The sequence below is a fragment of the Poeciliopsis prolifica genome, unplaced genomic scaffold, assembly GCF_027474105.1.
Source record: "Poeciliopsis prolifica strain line A6 unplaced genomic scaffold, Auburn_PproV2 SCAFFOLD005, whole genome shotgun sequence".
In the NCBI taxonomy this organism is placed as follows: Eukaryota; Metazoa; Chordata; class Actinopteri; order Cyprinodontiformes; family Poeciliidae; genus Poeciliopsis; species Poeciliopsis prolifica.
Genome location: NW_026562380.1, coordinates 6139737 through 6166742, shown reverse-complemented (window position 1 = coordinate 6166742; position 27006 = coordinate 6139737). Strand labels below are relative to the sequence as shown.

The 27006-nt window shown below is 39.5% G+C and overlaps 1 protein-coding gene across 2 annotated transcripts; it reads right to left on the bottom strand.

Annotated features, from left to right (window-relative positions):
* Positions 1-1016: 1016 nt before the first annotated feature.
* foxn2a (forkhead box N2a) lies at positions 1017-26706 on the bottom strand. Of its 2 annotated transcripts, XM_055029111.1 has the most exons (6): positions 26508-26702; positions 12102-12679; positions 6184-6308; positions 5984-6033; positions 5308-5376; positions 1017-4868 (listed from the first exon to the last, which is right to left on the bottom strand). In XM_055029111.1, the coding sequence occupies exons 2-6, from the start codon at positions 12663-12665 to the stop codon at positions 4444-4446; spliced, it is 1233 nt and encodes a 410-aa protein (XP_054885086.1). In that variant the 5' UTR covers positions 12666-12679; positions 26508-26702; the 3' UTR covers positions 1017-4443. The 2 variants fall into 2 exon arrangements, with proteins under 2 accessions (XP_054885086.1, XP_054885087.1); XM_055029112.1 differs by lacking the exon at positions 5308-5376 and having other exon boundaries at positions 26508-26706.
* Positions 26707-27006: the final 300 nt, after the last annotated feature.

Below are 27006 nucleotides of genomic sequence, written 5' to 3'. Positions count from 1 at the left end.
CCTCCATGACTAATTAACTAACAGAGCAGAGTGTCGTTAGCGCATCTGATGTTGCATCCCTCAGACTTGTAGGGCTTTACGTCGATGTGCGCACGGTGGGTTCCTGGAGGAAAGAGGAAAAAAAAAGGGAAAGTGATGTGCAGTCAAAACAGAGCCGAAGTACTGGACCCGACGGGAAACGCCTGGCAGATGCACCGAAGTAGTGTAACAACCTGCTGATCCTAACCCGCAGCAGTAAGGTGTTATAAACAGGTAGCAGGGTTGATCTGAACATTTTCATATTTTGTCATGTTACAACAAACAAATTTTCTCAGAATTTCATGTCTTGTACTGACACAGTTAAGGTGGAAGAATATAAGCACATAAACAATTAGTATTGAAAACACCAAAACATGCAGAAAAAGTTGCTCTGCTCAGGTCTGGTAATGAAATTAAGTTTTTGGAGCGTTTGCAAAATTCTGTGTGTGCACGAAATCATTGTGAACACACCTTTCTCACTGTAAAACGTGGTGGTAGCAGCATCATGATGCTTCCGTGGGAACAATGATTGTGGGTCAGTTTATGGGAAGATGTATAACATAAGTATAAGTTCATTATGGAATGAAACCTGTTAAAGTGTGAAAAAAACGCTTATGGCTTAGCTTCAATAGAGTGATTCAGATCAAAATCAATTATTGTTTTAGTGTCCCAGAGTTTTTAAACAGTTGAGAATCTAGGCTTAGAAATTGACTGAATTTCTGCTATTTTTGCAGGATTCAAGTTTCACTATGTGCAAAACTGGTAGACATATACACAAAAACAAAAGAACAGAATAAAACACATATTAAAACCACAGTTTGGGTATTTGTCAAGTAAATATAACCTACTTCACAGTTGATTATTTGATGTTAGTCTATTACATACAATCTCAATAAAATACATTGAAGTTTGTTGCTGTTGAGACAAAATACAGAGACACTGAAGATGCTTGATTGCTTTTTTAAAATATGAGAAACAAGAACAAAGAAGCATACAAGTTGTAACAAGAACAGGATTTTATTAATATTTTTGTAATACCATATATAATGCAATTGCATATCTTTGGCGAAAATAAATCTTATAAACATTTTTATCAACAGAGGTTAGCATACAAAAAAACAAAAGGTGTGTCAGTCCGATGGACATGGCAGACAACAGACACAAACTGATACTGGGTTGGCAGCTTTGTCAAATCCAAGAATTAGTACACCCAAAGGAACTGAAACAAATAATAATGATAGAAAAAAAATCACAATCAATATTCAATAACAGCTGATGAGCCATGAAGCAACCAATCATTTAAGTTGAGTGAAAACTTATTTGGCAGCTTTGCAAATGTTGCTTTTAGATCAATTGCAAACGCTACAGAATACGAGATTTTTACTCGACATGTCTGTCCATAATTACTTAGAAATTGTTGTTATAATCAAATGTTAGCCTTACTTCAAACATCAGCTGCCTGGTTGGCTTAAGCATATGTGATCCAGTTTTACAGTGATATTCCCAAACATTCCCAGCAACTCATAAAAGTAATTTTCCCTCTGAGAGTCTAATCTGATTCTGACCACTAATCTTCAATTTCTGACAAAAGTTAAAGACAAACCATTCATGAGAGGATTGTGAAAGTTACTGAATCAACATCAGAGAATTTCTACAGCACAAGGGGAACGAGTCGGCTTTTAATTCAACCTCCCCTGCTGTACATCAGTTTTGGCAACCTAAAAAAAAAAAAACTCCCAGGTTCAACATTAATTCACTGCTTCTATTCAGCTTAATAAAAAAAAAAGCAAAACAAACACAAAAAACTGGCAGTCATGGTTAAACTGAGGAAAAGGAACCCGCTTAAAAGACATTATACATTGGCAAAATATGTAATCACTGTAACAAGAAAAAAGGGTATTGCTGTAAAATAAACAAGGGAAAAAATACTCAGACTTCACAGAGTAAAGAAAAGAAATGTGCTTAAGTCATTTTTTCACATGACCAGTGTTTGATAGAGTATGCATTCAAATATCCCATAAATTAAAGTTATAAATAAGGTGATGACTAACGAACAAATAATTTGTTCTTATTTTCACAGCTAAACAAGACCAGTGTATGCAGGTATGAGTTCTGGGAGCCACAGATTTTACCTCAATTAATGGCTCCAAGTCTAAAGTGGCAAAAAAATGTCTTAATAAAATAAAATAAAATAAAAAAACACAACCAATCTCCCAGATTCCCAGATTCTTAACATTACCACAAAAAAACTCGACTACAATGTGGCAGCGAGGGAATTACAGACACATCTCAATAAGTTAGAATACCACTATAAAGTTTATTTATTTCAATAATTCAACTGAAAAGCTGGATTCATGTTGTGCAGCTTCATGACAGAGGGATGTTCAAACCTTTTTTTTTATCTGTGAACACCAAAATTTAGTTTCTCAGAACATTTAAATATTTCATAATTAAAGACAATTCAATATGTTACACATTCATGGAGCGACTGTTGAGTTGACAGCTGTCCAGCAGACAGTCAGGAAAAACCCACTGCTAGAAATGCTGGCCATTCACAGAGCTCTGCAGCATCCTAGTATGGTGATGGAAAGTTGAGTAAAAGGAGAAACGGTGGCAGAAAGTGGCACATAAGCAACAGCAATAACCACAGACATGGGAGAGTTGTGAAGCCAAGTCGAGCTGAAGACCTCTGGGCTTCACACCTCAGCAAGATTTTAGAGCAGAAAAATGATCATTTATTCAACTGGTTTAATGTAACTTTCTGAGAAACTGAATTCTGGGTTTTCATTATTTGAACAAAAGCAAACATCTAAATATATCACTCTGTGTGAAATTAACCAATAAACATGCTCCACTTTTTGAAATTGAAATTTTAAAATGAACTTTTTGATGATTTTCTAATTTAAGAAGTATCTGTAAAGTGACCATAACCCCCCTTTTTGTTTGAAGTCGTGGCACAAAAAAAAAGTTTGGCAGCAACCACGCACGCTTTACTGACTGTTCCTGTGAACATCCAAGTTTTCAGGTAATGACCATCATTCCTGCCCAGGCCGACATGAATCCTGTGGGTCTGTAGGCGACCTAAAAGCTCCAATACAACAACTTCCCTTCTGAGAGCTGTGTGCAATCAGCTGACACCGGCTTTACAAGCTTTTGCGAAGAGAGAGTGTGCACTTCCTTTTTTTGTTCTAGCGGGAAGAGCAACGACTAAACACTCCCTGCCAGACAGCCCCTGAGGTCAGCATTGCTCTTTAGTAACTCGGGAGTGACTGTAAAGTTGAAGTTTCGCTCTCTCTACGCAGCCTTCCCATTGCTTACAGTCTGCCAGCAGTGGATCTTTAAGCAGAAACTGAAACTCTAAGCTGCAAATTACGTTTGCCTCAGAAGAAAACGAGGTACGAAATCCGCAGAGGGGAATCGGAGCGCTGCGTTTCAGAAGGAGCACGTATTGTTTTACGCTGGCACTCTTGGGATTTCGGCTTTTTTAGAGCCACCATCTTAGGATCAGATTGAAATCAGGGATGCCACAATAAAATTTGTGGATCACAACCTAAGAATCTGGCATTGTGTGGCAGTCAGATGTTCACCAAATATGTGTTCACACGGTAATAATAATTAGCACAGAGAACTGCTGCTAGGTTCTCAACTAAATTTGGCAGTTGCAGAAAAATACTATTTTCACATCCTGAAAAAAGGAGTCATGGTTTGTGCGCAGTAAACGGATCGCATACCAACATCGTAATACTCCTCTCTTCTTTTTCTTAAATGAAAAGCTAAATTCACATGCTCGGCTGAAAGAAAGATGCCGTCACGGAAAAGAAGAGTGAAAAAGTTAAGGTTGTGGATTCATTATTGCATGTTTTTAAGAGAATTCAAAGAGCGAGGGTTGCTTTCCAAATAGTGGCATTACTTTTGTTTTTTTTTGTCATCATGTAGCACAAAGAGGAGAAACTGATAACACCAGGAGGTTAGGTTTTGTCTGTTACAAACATGCACTCATTCGCTTCATAAATAGATTCACTTGGAAGAGGATACAAGTTTGAGGAGGAAGCATGCAACGCTTTGAGTTATAAAAACCTTCAGCTTTTTTTTTTCCCCCATTTTTGTCTTTGAAAGAGAGATTCTTGAATCACAGTCTTCTAAATCTGACAAAAGCAGGCGGGTCGTTCTGGATAGGGGTCTTCTCGATGGTTCTCCACAGTCCGAACGTCCAACCCCCCCAAAGTTACTTTATATGGCTTTGTTCTCCTGTGTGAACGATACTATTGCCATTTGTTAGTTGGACGAGGACGCTCCCAACCAAAAGAGGCTCAAAACGGCCAGTGAACGATCAGGTGAGGAGAAGGAGGCACACTGGGACACACGATCAGGGGACAGGGGTCAGGATTCACAGGGTCCGGAGTCTTGTCAGGGGAAAGAGGAACTTTATTTCCTGTTAAGTTTTGTGCTCTTGACAGTGCGTTTGGACCCCTCTGTACAGCTGCGTATACCGGCGAGGTGTAGCAAAGACCCTGCCGCCTCTTTCAGCTCCTCGTCCAGCTCCGGCTTGACCTCGCGCCGGGGTCGCTTGCTGATGGGCCACTTGATGGCGGGCGGACGTCGAGAAGTCTGCTGGACGGCCCTCTCGTCCCAGAGGTCAGAGTCCTCGTCGCTGTGAAAACCCTCGCTGCCAGCGCGCCGAGACTGGCTGCGCTCGCAGCCGCCTTCGTCCAGAGAGGAGAGGGAGGAAGAGGAGGAGCGGGACGAGCAGCGCTGCAGAGCTGCGCTGCTGTAGTTATGGTCCTGCTTCGGATCACTGCTCACCAGGACAGAGTCGGGTCGGGAGAGGTCCAGCGGGCCGTCGGAGTTACCTGAACAGAGGAGTAAGTGACAGGCTGAATAGACTTCATGGTGACATCCTGGAGAAAAAAAACGTAGGAATCAAACCCAGCCGGGTTTGAATGTGTTATTTATGGTCAGCGTATAAAGCAGATGTCAAGTTTGTCCTGATCCAAAGAGGAAAACTAAGTTGGAAACCATTAATAAACATTGGTTTGTACAAGTTGACATTGTGTGTGCTGATCAACTTCTGACTGGTACTGTAAGCGGACTAAATATCAAAATATTCTTATGAAAGTCACATTTGTCAGATATTTCCAGAGTGAGAACCAGAAACTTGTTTAAACAGATACAGACATATAAAAGCACATAAACCGACCAAAGAAGCAACATAAAAAGAAAGCAATGACAGGGTGGTATGAAAGAGGCAGGAGATCAAAAACCAAAAAGTATGAGTGTGGATTCTCTTACATGGGTCAACGTGGTGCCCAGGGGCAGAGTTTAAGAGCATCATGGCAGTGGCAGCATCAATGTCAGACTCTGGAAGAGGAGAAAACATGCATGATGGTCAATCCTAAGCCATGGAAGCATGGAAGAATGGCAACTCTACTCGGACTGGGATGACTGGGAATCCTTCAGGAATTTCACACATTGAGCAGGGACAGCCCATCAGTGTAAAAAACCCAAGAAGCAAAAAACCCAAAAAAAAAACACCCACCAACAGTGAGGGCGCATCTGATCTTTCCAGACCTGACAACGTGTCTGAAAGCCTCATAGCTCACTTCTGCAGCTCTAAATTATTAATGATTACACTGAGACTGAGTGCTCGACACTGAGCACCAGCAAAACCTCTGCTTGTCGTCAAGGTTACAAATCCAAGAAGCTAAAAAGAAGGGTGAGGGGCTGTAGAGATGGGGTGACGTCGATTGAGAGCTCACAATGTTATGGTGTTCATGAGACATCCATGAGCTCAAAGCAACACATCAAACCAAGAGCTGAAGGGCAAAAAAAGATGCTGAATGTTGGACAAAAATCGTGACAACGCAAACACAAGCACATGCTGAACTCTGGACACAAGTATGGTCATTTGATTTTAACATTTCGGATAAAGCGCCACAAACAGGAATGAAGTTGGGTTCATCCTCACCTTTGAATGAGCAGCCTTGTAGAAAGAGATGGCGAGGAGGTGAGGAGGCACTGCAACACAAAAACAACACACGAGGCTCAGATGTTGTCTGAGGAGCAGCGTTTCAAAACGGCCCACTCTGATACAAACACAGTTGCTTGAACTACTTCTGTCATTTCTGACGCCACTTTCCTGCAACACCACAGTCAATGGCAGTTTACCTGGGCGGGGAGGCGGGTGGCGTGCAGAAGGCATGTGCGGCTGGGAAGTGTTGCTTCTTAAGAGCTTGGATTAGGTTGGGGCGATACTCAGGGTCAACACACCAGAGGGAACCTTTCCCATTGGCCTACAGGACAAAAGAAATGCATCCAGTTGAATCATTCAATGCTATGCAATCCTTGCTAACCTGAAATCTTTCATTCATAAAAAGCTGATTATTGAAAATATTCCCCTAAACCTACTGCTTCAGTGCCTTCCCAAAGTATTCCTAACCCTTCATTTTGCCACCAACACAAAGCACAGTGTATTTTGATTAATCATAATTAATCTTGACTAATTGAAAAATGAAATCATAGCCGGTAATTGATCAATCGTTAACTGGTGTATAGAAGCTTAAAAAGAAAGAACAACACAGTCAGATTAGTAATAAAGCCAAAACTGTACATAAAATATATTCAAGGATTCAAGAGTTACCCTACACTATAGTAAAATATATTGTATTTGAGATTAACAAAATGTTTATCTGTAAATATGTTGAATATCCAGAGCTGTTCTAGTGGCATAGTTTAGCTTCACCTGTTTCAAATTCTGAAAAGAAAAATCTCCAACAAAGCACCTTTTGTTATCCAAGTATTAAGATTAGCCCCGTGCTATTAAAGTTAAGGCAAGCAGACAGATCAGAGGTTTTCACATGTTTTTTGCTGCAGAAGCCTCCTTAGCTACAAATGATCAAGCATTCGGTAAAGGAATGCTGTTACTGCATTTTAAGACAATACAATGTTTACATTCCCATTATAAAAAGAATTTAATTATTTGTTTATCTGCATATTAGGCTTCTGTGGTTAAAATAAAAATCTGCAAAATGTGCCAATTTTCTATGCAATTAATGGATTGCCAGAATAATCAACAGACATAAAGTACAATTAAAAACTTGAGAAGCATGGCCTGCATAACAATAAAATTTTACACATTCTTCTTTGCAAAATAATTTATGAATCCTCAAAACTTTGACTAAGCCATTCTGCCACATTAACATGCTTAGAATTAAACCATTCTATTGTAGTTTGAGGCTGAACGTTAGGAGTTCTGGGCCAGTCCTGGTAGATTTGGATTTGTGCCGGACTATTTTCAGAGGAAGGATCACACAGTTCTCCTGAGACATTTAACGTTTAGGATATAATTTTATAGCCTAAATCTACTTTTGAATTTTTCTACAACTTTATCCATGAGCTGTCTACTGTGTTCCTTTGCCTTCAGGATGTTGTTTGTCCTCTAATGTTTCTTGAAACCTCTGAGGTCTTCACAGAACAGCTGTATTTATACTGAGATTGAATAACACACATATAGGAACCACTTCCAATTTAGTTGACATTTGAAGGCAATTTTGTGTAAAAGATTTCATTTAGAAGTATCAGAAAGACCATACTTTAAAATTGTCATGTATAAAAAGTGTTCATAGTTATACTCTACATTGTGTTGGACTATCTCAAAATCCTGATAAACACACTGAAGTATGCAAGCATATGAAAAATTTTCCATTTTCTTAATGTAGTGAGAAAGTAAAAGTAGTTGGTCAATGACAAACAGATTCAAACAGGAAATGAATTGTGTCAAACTTTTCAATTGTAAGTTCCAATGAAACACATTGAAGAAGAAACAAAACGAACATCGTGCAGCTCTGCATTGAGAGAAATCATCCACTAATCCATTCACAGATGCAAAAATTTAACACCAGTTTTTGAACAAACCAAGCAATAGTTCTCTGAATCTCAAACTGTGGAAACTGTACTAACACCAGCTACGAATTCACCAACAGGAAGCATCAGTGTGACTGTATTGCACCAACAACCAGTGTGATAAGAGGAGCACTGTGTGCCACTTTATCTGATGGCGTATTCTGGGCCCGGTACGGGAGAACAGTGCGAGGGAGGGGAGGAGAATAACCTTGACTCAGATTACCAACCGGCTCTGATGCAGGAAGAAGGAAATGTCTCCATGGCAACGAAAACCACCAGCTAGTGTCATGTGAAACTGGTGCTGGTGTCTCAGCAGACGAAGGACTCACACTGTGCACCTGCATGCTGAGCAGTCTGTGCTGCGCTACGTTGCTACTCACAGAGTCAGAGCAGACGTCTTCACCCAAGGTGGGGAAAACGATCAGGTGTTGGCTAAACACGGCCCTGGCACCCCATGATCAAGCTGCACCCCCTCAGCACCACCCGAGCGGAGATGTGAAAGTTAAACTGCACGCTTTAAATCTTGTCGTGTTAATGACGCATAGTTAGCTGGTGATATCGAGTTAAAGTAGTAAAGGGCAGCTGTAGCCATCCTCCCTCACCAACATTTAAATTAACTGTAATAAAGCAGTCTCTAGATTATAGAACAGCATTGCAGAAACCACATCCGATTATCTGAATGGTGGAGTTTCAATTAAGGCTGAAACAATTAATCGGATTAATCGCGGTGACTCGACTACTGAACTACTGAACTGAAGAAGAAGGCTAAAGAGAGGCTGGTCAGTTCAGCTAGCAGTGTCATTCATCAGTCCATCAGATGACTTCCCTTTTTTTGTTCTTTTATATCATAGATATTTTTGATTATACAAATGTATATACAATTGTTTAAACTGAAATAAAGCTTTCAACCCAGTTACTATTATTGGGGGCTTTATGGGTGTTTACTATGTGTAGTTCAGAGTATTGGTAAAGGATGTGGGAGCATGGAATCGTTTAGGTTTTACTTGATTAAAACCGTCAACTAATTTAGTCATCGTTAACTGGAGTGTACAGATTTTAAAAAGGCCCATTGCTGAAATAATAACACCCTCATAGCAGTAATTAAGCCAAAACTACAAAAATATACATATTTTGAAATTAAGACCAAAAAAAATCTATTTGTCTGTAAATATATTTGACACAGAACTAGTCAAGTAGCAAAGCTTTAGCTTCATCAAATTCAAATTCTGTGAAGAAAAATCTCTTATAAAGCACTTCTTCAGTTAATCCAACTGATCGGCATTATACTGTATCAATGTTAAGTAAAGCAGAAAGGGCTGAACTTTTCACATTTTGATGTCAGATGTATTTTTTTTTAACTGCAAATGAATCCTTTGCTACAAATATATAAAATACAAATATGCTATGTTATATATGCTATGGAATGCTATGTTATTGCAATTTAGTCAAAAAATTTGGGGGTTTTTATTTTTAGAAAATAACGCAATTATTCACATCTTTTAATGTATTTATACTACATTGAAAAGGCTGAAGTGGTTAAATAATTACTCAGCAGAATGTGGTGAGTAATTTTCATCGATTAAATGGATCGATTATCCATTTAATCGTCAGAATAATCAATTGTCGGAGTCCAAGTCTGAATGTTTCAAAGGAAGAATGGGAACCATTCTTCCAATGTTACTCCTCATGTTACATGAGGAGTAACATTGCAACTAGACGTTACAATACAATGTGGATTAACACAAGCCAATCTTTTTCAGTGTTTTATTTTTAAAGAAAAAATTCCTTACAAATTAGAGGGCATCATTTTTACCGTTTTAAATTCGTCGAGCCTGTTTCCAGTTTGCCACAAGCTAAGCAGGACATACAGTAACGTAGCCTACCTTGTTTGCTAGTAAAAGTCCAGACCCATTTCTAATTCAGAATTCGTAGGAAGATTGTTGCTTTAAACACACCAATTTTAGTTTGACTGAGCTTGATGAACATCACAAAGAAGAACAGGCCAAAAATTTAGTCTCTACAAAAGACATGCAAGCAGAAGGTGGTTCAGCAAACTATTGACTCACAGGGGCAGAACACAAACCACACTTTTCAGAACTTTACTTGGAAAACAACTTGAAAAACCACAAATCATTTCCTCTTCTCTTTATAATTACTGCATGCTGTAATCTGTGTTGATCTGTCAACTGAACTGAAGTTGTACAGTAAAAATACAAACAGAAAATAAAAAACAAGGTAATCTATAGTTGATGAAAGATAATGAAATGAAGAAAAATGTGACTTCTTTCTGCTAATTTACAAGACATTAGGCTTGCATTCATAGCATCTCAATGATTCAGTCTTCACTGTGTTTTAAAGTTCTGCAAGTTAAACAACAAGTGTACAAAACCATAAAAAACAGATTTCACCACACAGCCAGGATTATTTCTTTAAAACATGAATTTGGCTTTTCTTTGAAAACCAAGCTGGTGTCCAAAAACATGCACAAACAAAACATATAAACCTTAAAATAAACTGTTCCTTTCATATAGCAGCATGAAGACAAGTTTAATAGCTACGGATGTTTTCCCAGAGTTGCAGTGTTCTATTTCTGGGCTTTAAAACAGGTCCAGTTTCAAAATCTCTTTCATGTTCTCATTTCTTAAATTTTCTCTCCAAAATTTCAAATTTATTTGCCAGAGTAGTTATGGTTATTTTATAATGCAAGAATGCATGTTAAATAACCATCATCAACTTTAACACACAAACATTGCTGTTGCAGCATGTCTTGGTTGCTTCCTTCCCTAAATTTGACATCTAAGAGTTCAACTGCTGGACATTTCCCTCAAACTAAAATAGTTGCACTAACTTGAGGTGCTTCAGGAGATAACATCCTTTATTAGTCTGCCGTGTTTGCATTTCCTCTGTTGGAGTATCTGCAACCTTGACTGGATTCCACTCTTATCGTAACAAAGTCACAGAGGTCCCTGCAGCTGCGTCAAAGCTCAGTACTCTGCCGGTCAGCAGCTTAGTGCTGCAACATACCCCCAGTCTAAGGTGCCGCCCTCCTGATTCAAACAACTATACTCATGATCCCTGGAAGTTTTAAATAAGGTGATCACTAGAATATCCTTGAAATATAATTTGTGGTTTAAGCTAGCGAAAGTCACAAAGATATTTCCTCAAAAAAATTACCAAACTTTTTTATGTTTTGGATCTATAACCATATACACATTTCATTGAAAAAAATATTTATTATTGAGCAGGTAAAACTAAAAACCTCAATGAAGTTTTTTTCATTTTTAATGTATTTATTTTCCACCTGTAGTTTAAATTGCCAATTTTAGGCCCAAGGGCAAAAAGTTTGGACACCTCTGAACGACAAAATCGTGGGGAAAACTGCTGTTTGACAGTTGTCCGGCAAACAGTGACAACATAATGACAAACAGCCTCGAAAAGTTACTGTTGGAAAAGCTGAACACTGTATCAAAGTTAAAGTGATACAAAAGCAACAGTGACAAACGTAGCCTTGGGGAAACAGTGAAGCAAAGCCCATCCAAAGGTTTGAGAGACATTCCAGAGGACTACAGCTGGAATCGGTGATTCAGGAGTGTCCCACACACAGACACTTATAAGTTAGGTGATTTATAAGTGCCTGACTTAAATCACTCTCTTGCTCTACTATGTTTATTAAATTCTAAGTCAGCTCAGACATCTACTTAATCCCTTCTGGTGACAACTTTCAGGGAGATGCTAACTTCCTCTTCCAGCAGGACTTGGCTCCTACCCCCACTGCAAAAAGCGCCAACACTTGCTTTAATGACCTTGGTATCACTCTGAAAGGAACAGCTGGCAAACAAACTCATTTTAAACCCAATAAGCTTGGTACAAATGACACAGCTTCCCAATGTGTCTGTAAAACAAAGCATATTAACAATAATTGTTTTTGTTATTGTTAATTAATCTTGTTTTCTTTAAAATATAATTTTTGTAACGCTTCTGGAACTTTTTTTGTCTGAACCTACCTATCTTGATGCTGCTGTAGCACCCGAATTTCCCTGCCGTGGGACAATTAAAGCTGTCCCTATATCTAAATTTGGTGAAACTTAAAATATTATATATAAATATGATGTGTCAGTTACAGTGTTTGCATTGAATTAACTTTCCAGGCTCCTAAAATCAGAAGGAACACCTTCCTGACCTACCTTCCCCAAACTCTTGTCGACCTTGCGGAAGCATTTATTTAGAGACAAGTTGTGGCGAACGGAGTTCTTCCAGCCTGTGGGAGCGTTGGAGAAGTAAGGGAAGTGCTCCAGAATCCACCCGTAGATTTCTTTAACGGGCAGAGACTTGCTGGGAGACTGCTCGATAGCCATGTAGATGAGGAGGGAAAATGAAAAAGGAGGCTTAGATTTCAGCGAGTCCCGCTCCCGGCCCCTGCTTTGCGACAAAGATGACGAGGACGACGAAGGGCCCTGGTTTTGTTTGTAGTCTCCTTCAATGTCAAAAAGGGGGCTACCACTTGTCTGAGCTTCTGGGCCCCCGAGAGTGAAGTTCTGGAGCAGGTTCTCGTGGAGCCAGTTGAGGTTGGTGAGCTCCTCATCCTCTGCACCTGAAGCGCGATCCACGCTTGTCGCCAATGGACTGGATGCGCACTCCGCCTCGGGCAGGGTCCCCACACCACAGACACCTCTTAGTCCTGTCCGCTCTTCTTGCATACCCGGAATTTCCGTTTTCTTATCTGGTGACATCCCAATGATTGGACCCATTAAATCAAAGAGGTCTGGAGAAACAAGAGAGAGGTTGTTAGAGTTGCAACAATTTGAAAGCAAGAACTCAGACAACGCTTCGCTACACTTTCAAATGAAGCGCCCTTTCAAGCAACGGCCTTGTTTTCTAGAAGCCCATCCCTCGAAACTGTCTCTGCTGCACTTCTTGGATTTCTCCATCTTCCTCATGCCTGGATAGAACGATAAAAGCCTCTCAGCTCCCCCCCACCTCCTCTTGACTCTTATGGAGGACCTTCGAGGACACCATCTCCAGCAACTGAACTGACTTAAGGCTCCACTCCTCAACACCCACCTCATTTCCAGTCAAGATTCAGCTGCTCATTATGTGTAAATGAGCAGGAGACCATCCAGTCACTGCAGGCCTGCATCTTACAGAGTGGATGGCTCTTAAAAACTGCTCAGCATTCAGCGAGGATCAAGTCTCAATTAGTTGCATGCAAGATTAAGTAGCATAAAAAGGCGGCAGGCCTGGGAGACGTCAGCCATTTAACGGCACAAAGAAATTCAACCTTAGCAGTGATTTATCATTAGCAAATCCCACCCAAGTACCCTTACTTAGAGAATGACACTTGAGAATGGCAGAGAAGGAAGCAGGATATGTAAAACAGTAGCAAAGATCACATACAAGCTTTTCATTGGAGAACATCTATAAAAGACTGTAAAGGGGGGAAACTAGTACAAAGACACTGTATTATTGAGGAGCATTGGCATAATTGGTAGCACTGTTGTCTTGCAGCAAGAAGGTCCTGGGTTTGAATCCTCACTTTCTGCAGAGGGTTTGCAGGTTCTCCTTCTGCATGCATCAGCTCTAAATTTTGGCTGTTTGTCCTGTGTATCTGTACATATTCCTGTTATGGACTGGCGAACTGTCCAGGGTCATCTCTAGTCTAATAACTCGTCTTATGACTGCTGGAGACAGGATACCTTGCAACAATACAATGAATCTACTATTGGGTATTTATTCTAAAGATAGATAGAGAATCAATAAAGTGGCATCAACAGCAACACTCGTTTCTGTAGTTGCCACAACTGGGTAGCAACATGTGAAAACAGAATAAGGCGATTTGAGCGCTTGGTTTAGGAAACCATATTTATACAACAGTGAGACATTTTTGTGGCTGATTGAGATTGCCAGAGAGCAAGAGAGAGCTTAACACACAAAGTCATAATAGAGTCAATAATAGTTGCCCAATTTCATCCTTCTAAGGAGACATGATCCACCCACTGTGTCACCTAACATGGCGGGTCAAGAAATCTCAGAGTACAGGACCAAATGATTTAGTTTTTCCTTTAAAATAGTGTGAATCCCAAAGGTACGGCAACTTCTCTCTCCACACCCAGCATGTTGTCGCCTCTGCTCTTAACATAAATAATTAAGGACCACTCACAGCAGTAAGAGTATTTTTGGAATAATGTGTTTTTTCCTTCATTCTTCTTATAGAGAATTCGTAATCAACTAAAATTGATGCTGCAAATTAAACTACAATCTGTATTTGTGCTCAAACATTCTGATCAGTTTATCTCTAGTTGCTAATTTTTTAAAACCATAAACGATGGCTTAGCACACTGCTTAGTGAGGCCAAGAGCATAAAGAGCTCACTCTTTGTCTCGACTCACAACAAGCTTTATGTCCTGGTTGTCACCATGACAACCATGTCATCCCTTCAACACGAGCAGAAATCCCATGAACAAGAGTCAGTGAAAAAATAAGTAATCCACGCTGGCTAACACCAACACAGATGATGACTGTGGCCCTCTCCACCCCCATCCCCCACTTAAACCAGTAGTCAACATCGTCATCCGTTATCGTTCTTCCTGGGGGGGTCTGAGAGGTTGCCGATATGGCCTGAAGTCGGTAAAGGCACACCGTGTGCGGTGGATAGCCATGTCTTTCATTTCTGAGATAGGATAAGAATTGGGTCAAACTCAAGAGTGTGTGTCAGAGACAGGAGAGGGAGTGAGCATACACATAAATCAGTTTGTAAAAGCCAGTCAACGAGGATGAGGGCGAAGGGGAGGCATTAGTGCTTTTACAGAATAACCCATCGACTCTCACTGAGCAGATTTGTTCGACTCAGATTAAGAATCATTTTCTAATCTGGTTTCTTTTGCCTTAAAAGCATGTTGTTTTCATGTCTATATTAATAAAGCATATTGCTTCTTTTACGTTGTTGTCTCTCTAACATGTACCCTCAGTCCATCTTTTTATCCGTTAAGTATTGCACAACAGAATTATACTGTTGCACTGCATTCACTTCTGCAATTTTGCCCTCTAACTAAAAAGAGCCTATTAAGTTCCCAAAGACAAATGGAGAAGCTACTTGAACAAAGGAAGAGAAGACAATAGCAATAGGATTCTACACTGAACTGGAAAAAATTAAGTCCAAAAGACTAAAAACAACAACAAAGAGAACAAGTGGTAGGAAGAAAGGCTGGGTAGGTTTTCCACAGTCTGTGATGAATCACAGCTCTCAGCAAAGTAGAGCAAGCAGATATGTCAGGCAGCATGAGGACTGCCTGTTAGTGTCACAAGAAAATATCTGCTCAACAACACAGATATCCCTCCACAAGACAGCTTCTTCTTTCTGATTTAATTTGCAACCAGTAAAAAGATCTACAAGTCCACAGACTCAAACAAAAATATCATTTGAGCTTCTGAAAACAACTTAGACTACAGATAGAGGTTTTTTGGAGTATCATAATAAACCCCTGATATGAGTCATCTTGCTTGTTTTCTTAAAAAGCACACAGATGACAGGTCTTTGAGCACATATGTAAGGCAGCTACATATATCATATATTTCCATTTATACATCAATGAGAAAGAAAAACAAAGAGAAGGAACAATGTAAAGAACCAGTTCAATTGCTATTACCTAAAAATCTCAAACTGTTTAAGAGTTTCAGTGAAGTTTGAAGGTAAAACTGTGGTAAACATGGGTGGTTTGCCTGTATAAAAGTATAATCAAAGTTTTTAAAAGGTTCACGTTGTTAAACCGCTAAATATGCTTCATCACATCATTCCTATGCTATAAAGTCCTGTGAATAAGAGTAAAGCCTAAATTGATGATCTGTATCCTATGAAGTTTGTCTCAGGAAGCGTCAATCATTAATTGTTTTAGCCCATCACATTTAATATGGAAGATGTTCCTGGTATTTACTGTTTTGGATCTTCTTTCCTTTAAATATTTGTGGATTTAATTTAATCAACCAAATTAAATGTCTCATTAAAATCTATGCACATGTTTGTCCATTTCTGATGTTTTCTTGTTCATCTTCACACAACTGCATTTCCTCTGTCCTTTAACGTTATATAATGTCTGTTTATTTGAGGTTTTTATCACATATTAATACTTGCTTAACTCATTAGCTCTTAGTCATTGTTGTTTCTGTTTTTTCTTGTTTTTGTCTGATGTGTCAACCTCACAGTTTGACAAGTGCTCAATAAATGAGACTGACTGAAAGAATAATTATTTTCCTGTTTAGATATAATAAAAAACATGGAAACATTCGAGGCATAATTTTTATCAAACTACAGTTGGAAATCTGCAGAACCTATTGTTACTATGAAGAGAAAAATTAGAGAAGGGAATATCATTCTGTGCAATAATAACATGAGAATTACTACTAAAGAAGTTTATTCTAGATTTTTGTTTACCTCTAATAATACATAAATGTAACATAAATATAACTCTCCCAATCAATATGTCAGGGTAACTTTGTAGCACAAGGATTCATTACTGCACGTTTAAATAAAATTTGCTTGATAATTTTATACATTTTAGTAACACTTTTACTCAAGACAGTTATGAATTTCATAACAGCCCAAGCTTGCGCTATGTCTTCTGATGATAAGTAGGTCAAATTACAACAGACATCCACACAGGTGCGGCCAAACGAAGACTTGAGTGCCGCCTCGATGGATTAGGAGGCGCAGCCTACAGTCCGCTGTAAACAGCCCACATGGAACTTGTTTCTACGTAAACAGACCGTGACTGGCCGTAAACCTGCATGGCGGAGCTTTATGGGAGAAACGGGCAGTAGAACTATAAAATGAGTGAAGTGATTAGTCTAAAAGCCAGCAGTGGAAATAAAAATATGTAACAGACACAGAAAAAAAACTTTACAAGCCACCATTTGCTTCAAACTAAATAACTTAGGGAAATCTGATGTTTATTTATAATCATTGAGTACATAGAATTGCAATGTAAAGGAAGTGTAACGATTTAAAACGGACGGTTTATTTTTCCAAGCATGTTTGAAGACAAAAACAACCAAACAAATTATGAGTTTGAATGTACACCTTCATTTAATTGTAGTTTTTCTTCATTCAGATTAGTCTCATGAAATACGACAGATTGGAAAAACATAAAAAAGTTTCTTTAAGGAGAAAACTACTTTAAACTGGGAAGAAGATTTTAAAAAGTTGGGAACAAGAAAGATGTATTATTTCTCAACATCAGCAAACTTGCTAGTGATGTTGGAAACAAAAAACACTGATTCATTTCTCTTGTCTAAAACAATTCAATGTGTTTCGTTACATGGTTTTTGACTTTACAGCTACCTGCTTTACACCAGGAATGCAATGCCGCATTACTATTCAGTTCTTCTTCTACCAGTGGCATTGACACCATTGACAACAGTGGCAGACCAGACGCAATGGGTCAGGTGAGGAAACTGACACTGTTTTCCTGTTTGAATTGCAAACCTGCCACTGTAGCTTGTAAGCTGACCAAATTTCCCTGCCCCTTCATGAATTTCCTCCTGTTTGGCCAGGTGCTGGTGCTAGTTTCCACAAGTAAAAGCACACGAAAGCTTTCAGTCAGTCAATTTTACCTACTTGACCTCTTTGCGTGGCTTTTGGGAGTTAGAGAGAGCTTATCCCCTTTGAGTTACCTCTTTCAAATGACTTTCATTTGAATATTACCAGACGGAGGGTGGACAAGCGAGGAAGCTGTCCTGCTGTCTTTGCAAAATACAAGTATTGAAGTATTTTGCCATGCCTGCAGCTGTTCAATTAGCAGTACTTTTGCAGTGATCACAGTTATTATTTCTCTTATGAAAAAGGCATCAAAGAGAGTCGGCTGGGACCGCGGTGAATAAAGGAAGACTCATGAGTGGAGTCGAGAGGCAGCTAATAAGGCATCCTGGCCTGTTGACTGCTGCCCATCTTTGAAAATACACCCAAGCTTTAATGGTGCTGACCTGATGGCTCATCTGCAAGTTAAAAAAGCCAGCCAGACTCTTCATATTCATGTGCAAACGGGCAGGCTAACAGCAGGTGCCACGGGACAGCCCCCTCTGTTCAAACTGCTCTTTTATCCCATTAAGCACTTGGTTTATTCAAAAATACACAAAGAAACATGGAGATGGCTTTAAGTGGCAAATCAGCAGAGCTGCTATGCCAGAGAACGTACAGGAGGTTCAGAAAAGAAGCGCTGCTCTGAGATGTATCCCTAGAAGTGAATCTCATGACCGGGACTCAGTTGCCACGACAGCCAGTGTTGTGAGGGAAGCAATTGTGCTCATGTCTGTGCATGAAGAGAGAGCTAATGTGGAGAGATCAATACCGGCGGAAACTGCTGAGGCCAGCAGTCTGCTGCTGTTCTCCACAAACCTGTCTGACAAAGGCAGCTGCCAACCTGGATGCCATGGCGCTCCTGTCTAAGTGCCACTAAGGCCCACTTTATAACGCTTCATAAAAAGTGATGCTTCATTTAGGCGGACAATTACCTGTGCCGAATCTTTTATAAGGGCACAACAGAGCCGGATTTAAGAGTAAAGATACCAGAAATTATAAACACAACGGCCTTCTGTTCACATATTCCCGCCACACCCTCTTCACATGGAATAAAGTAGTTGACACAAACCAGTTATACAAAGGTGTGTCGCAAAGCCCCACGCTGACGACGGCTGTTATTTGAAACCCTAACTGATATTTTAGTTGACTACTCAGTCTGGTTGGAGCTCGAAATATGTGAATGACACAAAGGCAAGCGTAGGCAGAGTGGGACAGAGGGAGAGGCTGTTCCAGCGTGAGGCAATTCTTTTATTTAATAGCAAAGTCAAATTATATGGAAATGAATAAAATGACCATTAGTGCTTGGGTTAATGAGGCTTTAGTTAAAGCAGCGCTACATTTTAAAATAAAGCTGCTTGGTAAAAGTGTGAAAACGCTCACACAAAGCACTACAACCGGCCCTACACTCAGCTGCTACAAAGACACAGTTGTTTTTCCTCTAATCATGTTTCCGAAGTGCTCAGTATTCACCTCGCACTTTCAAATAGGGGCCTCGGAGGGAAGGAAGCACCTCCTGCCTGTTGAGGAAGTTCGCTTTTTCAGAACAAATTCACACAAACATGGCAAAGTCTTCTCCACGTCAAAACACAAGAATCGGCCAGAGTGAAAGAAAGGCGAGACGGGGGAGCTCGTTGCTGGAGCGACAGCAGCCACATTTGCAAAACTACGAACTTCAGACGCAAACTGATCATGAAGTATTCAAGCGTACGACCTCAACAACAGTTGATTGGGACATTATGTTCACACAGAGACTTTAAACTGAAACAAACAAACTCCACTCTGACTGTAAACAGAGGTGAGGCATTCCAAAGTACACGGAAAACCCCCCTTCAGCCAACACTGAAACCTTATCTCTTTGGTCATGTGTCTGTAGGTCCAGAGTACCAACACTCAACCCCCACCATCAACAGCCTCAATTATAGTCTTACAACTACATATTGCCATATACCTACCCCGGTTAACAAAAGCAGTTTTTATGCAAAGAGCTTTCACACAGAAGCTGGAAGTTATATAACACAAACTTTTTAAGCTCCACTTTGGGCAGCAGTGAAGAGTTGGTATCTGCATGTGACATTCCTCGCTACTGAACAGCAGCAGCCCTGAGTAAATACATGTTAGTTTACAAAAAAATGTCTACTTGATTTGAATCCTCGCACAATGAGCACTAAATTGTATTACTTGTGATAAAGTTTAAGATGTTGTTGCATCATGTAAGAACTAACTCTGGACATTCTCCATGACACCTACACAGCCTCTGTTACATCAAACTTCATTTTTTAAAATGCTGTCACTACACAGCCATTAATTCCCAACCAGATAAACATAAAGTAGTATGCAACTACTGTACATTGAAAAAAGTAAAATAAATTTAAAAAAAAACTGAAAAGGGTGGTGTTCAGAAGTCCCCTCACTTGTAAATTTAATCCTCAGTATAGATCAAGCTTCTCTGTAAAGGCCTCAGAGATCTTAAGGTGAACATTAGTATTCAACAACATATAAAGACATGGCCGTCCATCCAGCATATGGTAACTCTGGAGGAGATGCACAAAAGCACAGCTCAGAGAGAAGAATCTGCTTGCTTGCATTTAATCAACATGCTTTACAAATCTGGTCTCTATATACAGCAACTGATGAAACAAAACTATAACAAGCACTGCCACAAACCACAAAGACACAACAACCTGTGTTCAGGTTTGATGAGACTAGGAGAGGTGTTTCACACCTGATACTATGATAGGCTAGGTTTGATTTGGAAAGTTGCAACATTTGTTACATTCTCAGCTGGTGTGGTTCACTTTCACACTGCATTGTGTCAAGCATCCAAACCCCTTGAAAAACTAGTTCCCCTCCCTTGCTTGTGGTGGCACTGTACAGAGAACCATTTAAGGAAATAACACAAAACCTCCAAAGAACACAATGAAGATGAAATTTCCGTCTTCAGAAAATATAAACAACTGAGAGCGTCAGAATTTAGTGGTTGTAGGATTTCTCTTTTGTCATTGGTAAACAACTACAAGCTACTTGTCCTGCTAATGTTAGACGTGCATTTATTTTGGTTGTATTTACCCAGAATGCCTTGTGCTACAGTCTGCTTCCTGCTTTTGAACCGGTCTCCTGTTCGCTTAGCATTCACATGTGAATACGCTCAACATATCCAATTTCACTTCAACCGAACTGAGATCTTTGTTTTTAGACAGACCGGAGTTCGCTTTTCTGGTTCGCATCAGAGTCTGTCAAGCATTCACACCTCCCCAAACACATCTTCAAAAGATATCTGTTCATAAAAGTAATATTAACATGGTCATAAACCTCTACCAAACCTATTGTTACATACAAGCTTGTTGGCCAAAGTTCCTCGTCGACATCCACGCATGCCATTATTTCAGCCAACAGTGATAAGACAAAGACCTATTGTGACACAGGACACAGCCGTCTTCCCCTCTTCCTTTCTCCCAATCAAGGAAACGCTCATGTCACTGCTGCTTTCAGTAAGGCGGCCCCTAATGGGCTGTGTCTTGAGTCCACCCATCAGAAATGAGGCAGGCGCTGAAGACGGTGAGGATCAGAGAATGGGAAGAGGGAGGGAGGGATTCAGCTCACCACAGGGACCAAAACATCCAGCAATCCAGAGATGTAAGAGAACAAGTGGAGCACCAAGAGAGTAAAACGACAACATTTAGCCAAAAGGCACACTAAAACTAACCAGGATTCTGAAATAAACTCACAATAATTGTCTTGCTTTTAGTATATCTCTCAACAGGTGACAAAAACATCAAGTTTATAGCGTCCTGGAACAAGACGTGAACTAATGCAAGACATCAGAAGGAACAAACAAGCACATAGTCTAAAAACAACAAAAACAAAATGACGCCTACAGAAAGGTAAAGCAGAAGGCAGCAAACATGAAAGCGTACAATGTCTCAGAAGGCGTCTACATTTGCAGCTGAAATTCAGAGCCGCCACGCATGTTTGATCAGCAGAATGTCACAGACCCAAAAAGACAGCGAACTACATCCTCCTGGGGACGTCCCCCTAAATCACGCAGGAGCTGCGTGGGTGATCACTCCGACAAGCTACTACGGAAAGGCTTCAGCTTCATGATTCTCACAGGTCAGTGTTACCTGAGAGCTCAGGCTACATTAATTCATCTCAAGTAAATGAAACATTGGAGTTTAACAACCTAAGCTGACCGATGCAAAACAAGAAGAAAATCATATTGTTCAAAAATGTCTACACTTTAATTTAGTTGATAAGAAGAGAAGTCAACTTATAATCAGTTTTTGTGAGAAGCAAATCAGTGTAGAAGGAGCCCTGCAGCATAATTATGGGAAAAACAGTCACTTCAGCGGCGCAATCACCAACTTCCTGTTTCTGCTTAACTATGAATTTACATTACAAGAATAAGGGCAACTAAAAATTCAGCTGCTTAAATCTGTCGGTATAATCAAAGTCACATTGACTTGGTAATGACAGGGTTCTGAGCGAATCACAGTCACAAAGCTGTGAGCTTTTTTTCCCCCCCATTCAGCCGATTCATTCAGGAGAAATCAGGTTCAGCCTGTGTTGAGCAATCGGCAAAAAGTTTCTGCCACACGGATCGGCTTTCGAAATGAATTCAATGCCACAGACACTCGGCTGTGGTGAATTCCAGAGGACTCAGCCTTTCATTTGCTCCGGGCCAAAGTGCATAGTCCTGTGATAAGAGATAATAGAATGGCAACATTTTAAGCTGACGACTGGTGCCAACCAGTCGGAAAGTCAATCAGAGTAACACTTCACGAATAAAAAAAGTTTTAACTAAAAAGTATACTGTGTTGTGTGGCAAGCTCATTTGGTATTCTGTTTTGTGGTGTTATTTTTACATCCTGATTGGAGCCCCTTCCTATTCTGTCATCAACACAGTACAAAGGACCAACTACCTCATTAAAAACACAATAAAGAGTTTACAAAGTTGTTAAGGCCAAGAGGAAAGTTCTGTGGTGTTGTATTACAGCTTAGAATATATTTGATACCAGACACTGTAGAAGCAAAATGTTAACAGAACATGAACTTTCAAACTTTTTTTAGAACGTGTAAATTATAAACAAAGCTATTGGAGACAGTCGGAATCATTCATCATCAAGGCTACATGTTGAAAATCTGAAATTAGAAGGCGAACATAATATCACATGTCACACGAGCTGGACGGAAATTTCAGTTTCATGTTACACCATCATCAGGCGAACTTTCTCACCCTCAATTCAGTCATTAACCTTTTCAAACACTGTGGGCCAGCCATGGGTCAGCGTAAGATTCTTGGTTTCTGTGCCATTTTTTAAAAGAAAAAACAAAATAATATAATTGCTGATTACTACATTTTTTAAATTATTTTTGTTAGACTTACAGAAAAATTGCATACACAATAAAAACTACTGAATTTAGTTGTAGTTTTTCAGTGTTTATTGTGCATAATATTATCATGTTTTGCAGTTCTGGTGATTATTGAGTGACAATGAGAGTACAACATGATGACATTAGCTAAGTCATTGAGTTGAAAGTAGTAGTCAGCCTTCAGTTTGACATGTCGCTTGCTGTTTTGCAATGGGAGTTTTAAAACTGTTAATAAACAGTGAAATGTGGTGTAAATTTAGTTTCCATGCCTTAGCTGCAGTGTCTTTCACACAGCTGGTTGGCAGTGCACAGCAAAAAAATGTCAGATGGAAAAAAATAGTGGGACTATAATATCAACTAAAAAAATGATAAAAGCGGTATTGGCTGGGATTACATAACTTTTCCCCACAAGCGGGTTTGCTAATAAAACCCAGAAAATTTGCAAAATTCTGTTTCCCACATACTAAACTAGAGTTTTGATGAGGCTGTTCAAGTATATCTAGGAAAACTTCAACTCTGACATTATCTCTGTTGTCATTAAATTCATTTGATATCACAACACTCTTCAGAAGCTTCTATTTGTAGCAACGGGCATTAGTAAAGTTCTGGCAGCCACCAAACCGCTTCAGAAGCTGCTCAACACTGAAACAGGGTTCACAAGAGGATAGATGCAAAGGTATAACAAAACAAAAGCAAAGACAACAGATGCTTGGACCACAGAAATTCTGGCAATAAATTAATGGCTGACTGGCAACATCTGTTCCTTTTATTGTCTGCGTTTGACCCTCAGGGTCTTCTTGCCTTTGTCTTCCATTTACCACTAAAGATTTAACAACTGGCAAGTATGAAGAAAGCGACAACTTCGATGTGCAGCGAAGTCGTCGCCTCACAAATTGTGAACGAAAATTTCTATAATTTATTGATCAAGTACACAGAGAAACCTCTGAGCACACAATAAATTTTAGATGAGGTTTGTACAATTCAGTGAGTCCAATAGTGACAGACAGCAAGAAAAAAAAGGCTTAAACGGCCAGAGAGACTGAACATATACAATAGTGCTGTACTGCATACTATGACTGGGAAACATAGATTTTCTTTTTATAACTTCACCAAGTAATTACCATTTTACATGTAATAACTGACGTCTACAGCTGTATGCTTTAAACTAGGCAGTAAAATAAATCCTACACTTGTAATCCAGGTTTTCTGAGGTAAGGTTGTATAAGATGTTCACAGATACACAAAAAGTTACAAGATGTTTTATTCTGACGTTTATTGCAATAATTCATTCCCACAATACGGATGATTTACACCCGTTTTAAAAACTGATGCATTTTTTTTTATTATTATTTTCTAGGATGTACTTATTCTATACTGTGAAAAATATGGTTACATTCCCATTCATTTTAGTTTGATCTGTGATGGTAATTTTATATACCTATGTCACCAGCTCAAAAGATGGATCAGAACTACAATCAATTTAAGTTATATCCATTTAGTTGTTTTTCTTTTGTTTGTAATATTTGAGTTTTTTTACAGTTATATCTATAATACCCAGACAATTCAAATGCTACACAATATTTAACATGGGTACAGAGTGATTTATTCAGGGTACGAAATAGAAATAGATTTAGATGAAATCGCAAAGGAACTTTACACATCTAGCATGTGGACAATCTTCCTTGACATTACCATCTGGAGCAAAACTAAATAAGTATTCATTCACCTGACAACAGCAAGTTGGAGTAAAACAACTCTAACTTGTTAAACCAAACAATAACAACACTAAACAAATGAGGGTTGCTCATCTGCAAAGAATGTAAAAACTAATATGTATACTTTGATTATTGACTTTTGGTCTCTAAGCAGAACTGGCCACTTATCTCTGCAACAATGACGTAGAGCCCCAAATGTTATGCTTTACCAGAAAGACAAAAATTAAATTAACTAAATAAATGGGAGCATATTGATGTAAAACTCTTCATTTTTAACTCTGTACAGTTACAAGTACTGCAATTGTAAATTATTTTGTATCCTAAATAACTCAAACATTTCCAAACAAATTATCTTTTTACGGATCCGTAACATATAAGTGTTCTATGCAAAAGTAAACATAGCCTCATTCTTCAAAAACATAACTACAAATTGTAAGTTTTGACACATATTATGTTCGAAGTATTAATCGCCCCTTAGTGCCCCCTGCTGGTCTGGAGTGATCTGATGCTTGTCTCTTGATAAATAAAATGTTCTAAGAGCTGTGACAATGTAAAGAAACAAAGCTATCATTTCTCACATGACATTTTAGCAAGAATATGTATACTGCTCCTTTTCACCTCTAGTATTTGGTGTATTCCATTTGCAATAATTTAACTGTACATAATTTCTTTTAAATTCTGAGCAAATCAGGACTTTTTAAAGAATATTTGATATTTTCTATGTATAAACCTTCTACGTGAATCCAATATTTACCTTATTATTGATCAACACAAATACAAGGGTGAAGTTTTTGACACATTCTGTGTGAAAGGATCAGCGCTCTAAGGGGCCATGTCTGGCCTGGAAGCAATAAGAAGCTGCTTGTTTCGCTTGTTCCTTGGGCCGGCTGCGTATCTAGTAAAAAGCACTGCCAGAACACATTGAGTCAATTATAAAGACCACTATATCAGTTAGTGAATGATTTAAATACTTTACCTCTTAGTAAAAGTATATTAAAACCAATTGGCACATGGAAAGCCACCACAGTGTACATATTTTTCTACACCAACATTGTAGAGCTCCGTATCTGGGACAATCTTGTGATAATCCATTACATCATGTGCCTAGCTTAGCCACCGTACCTCATAACCTCTGGTGCTGTCAATACATACCATGAAATATTCAACTATTTATAGATACCAAAAAAAAAAAAAATATGGAAGGAGTGTATCACATCAGAACCAACAGACTTAGTATTGCCTCGTGCTACAACTTGAGATAAAATGAGTCGACCAAGACGGTTTTAATGGAGCAATTAAGGCTAAAAGCCGGTAGGAAAAAGATAAGCTGAAAGTGCTGTTCGCACTGAAATCCAATATGCTTTGTAGCGTCTTGCTTGAAGACCACAACTTACAAGAAACCACAGCACTAACGCAACGATGAACTCAAAGTTAGTCAGAGGAAAATTATCCTCAGCAATTTCCGATAAACAACACTGGTAACTAAGTAACTTTACACCCGTGAGTTTAGTTCCCTATTTAGTGTTGTAAGTTCACTACATGTTTCGTTTATCAGTCTCCCACAGCACAACCGTGAAAAGAAGTAGCGTTAGCAGTCGCTCGATGAGTTAGTGAAGGTAAATCTGCTGCTAGCTTTAGCATGACATTTAAACTATTTAGAATTACGTAGCGATATAAAATAAATATCTCCAAGTGTCAGCCGAGAGCTGTTCTCTGCTTCTGTAATCCAGTCTCTGAGCTCTTCCCGGAGAAAACAGAGAAGTAACGTTAACTAGGTGGCCACATGCTGTCGCTTGATCTGCCATGCTGGCTCCTCTAAGCAAAGTCACTTGACCAATTTTACTTTTAGCTTGTTCGCAACGCTAACCCTTTTCCGGCCGAGCACATTTCGATCCCGTAGATTATAGAACAGCGTGTCTTTAAAAAAAAATACTTACAATCATGCACGTCGCTACCCTGGAGCGGTGTGTGTAAAAGCAGAGTTTAATTCAGATGTCTGTCTCACACAATGTCAGAGATCAGATCAGCAGCTGCTTCCTCCATACACGCAGCGCGCAGATCACACAGCGCACGGCAACGCTACCAAACCCCTCGCCGTCGTCATGGCAACAGGTCCACTTCAGCCAATCACAACCCCTCCCCTCCTATCTCCCCTGGCAACTGCCGCAGCGCTGGAGCGCCGCGAACGCGCACGCCATCCAGTTTTTTTTTTTTTTTTTTTTTTGCATCGTGCAATGTTTTTTTTTTTTTTTTGTCAGTTTATCTTCTAGCGCTCACAGCGTCCAGTGGGAGGAGAATGTGTTTTTAGAGCCTTTTAAACCCGCTTCATTGGAAAGCATTAATGGGCTGATTTGTCTGTTATTAAAGAGTGAAAGCAAAGCAGCCGGACGGGTCCCGCGTTATTCAGGGCACGCTGCACAAACACCTCCGGGCGGA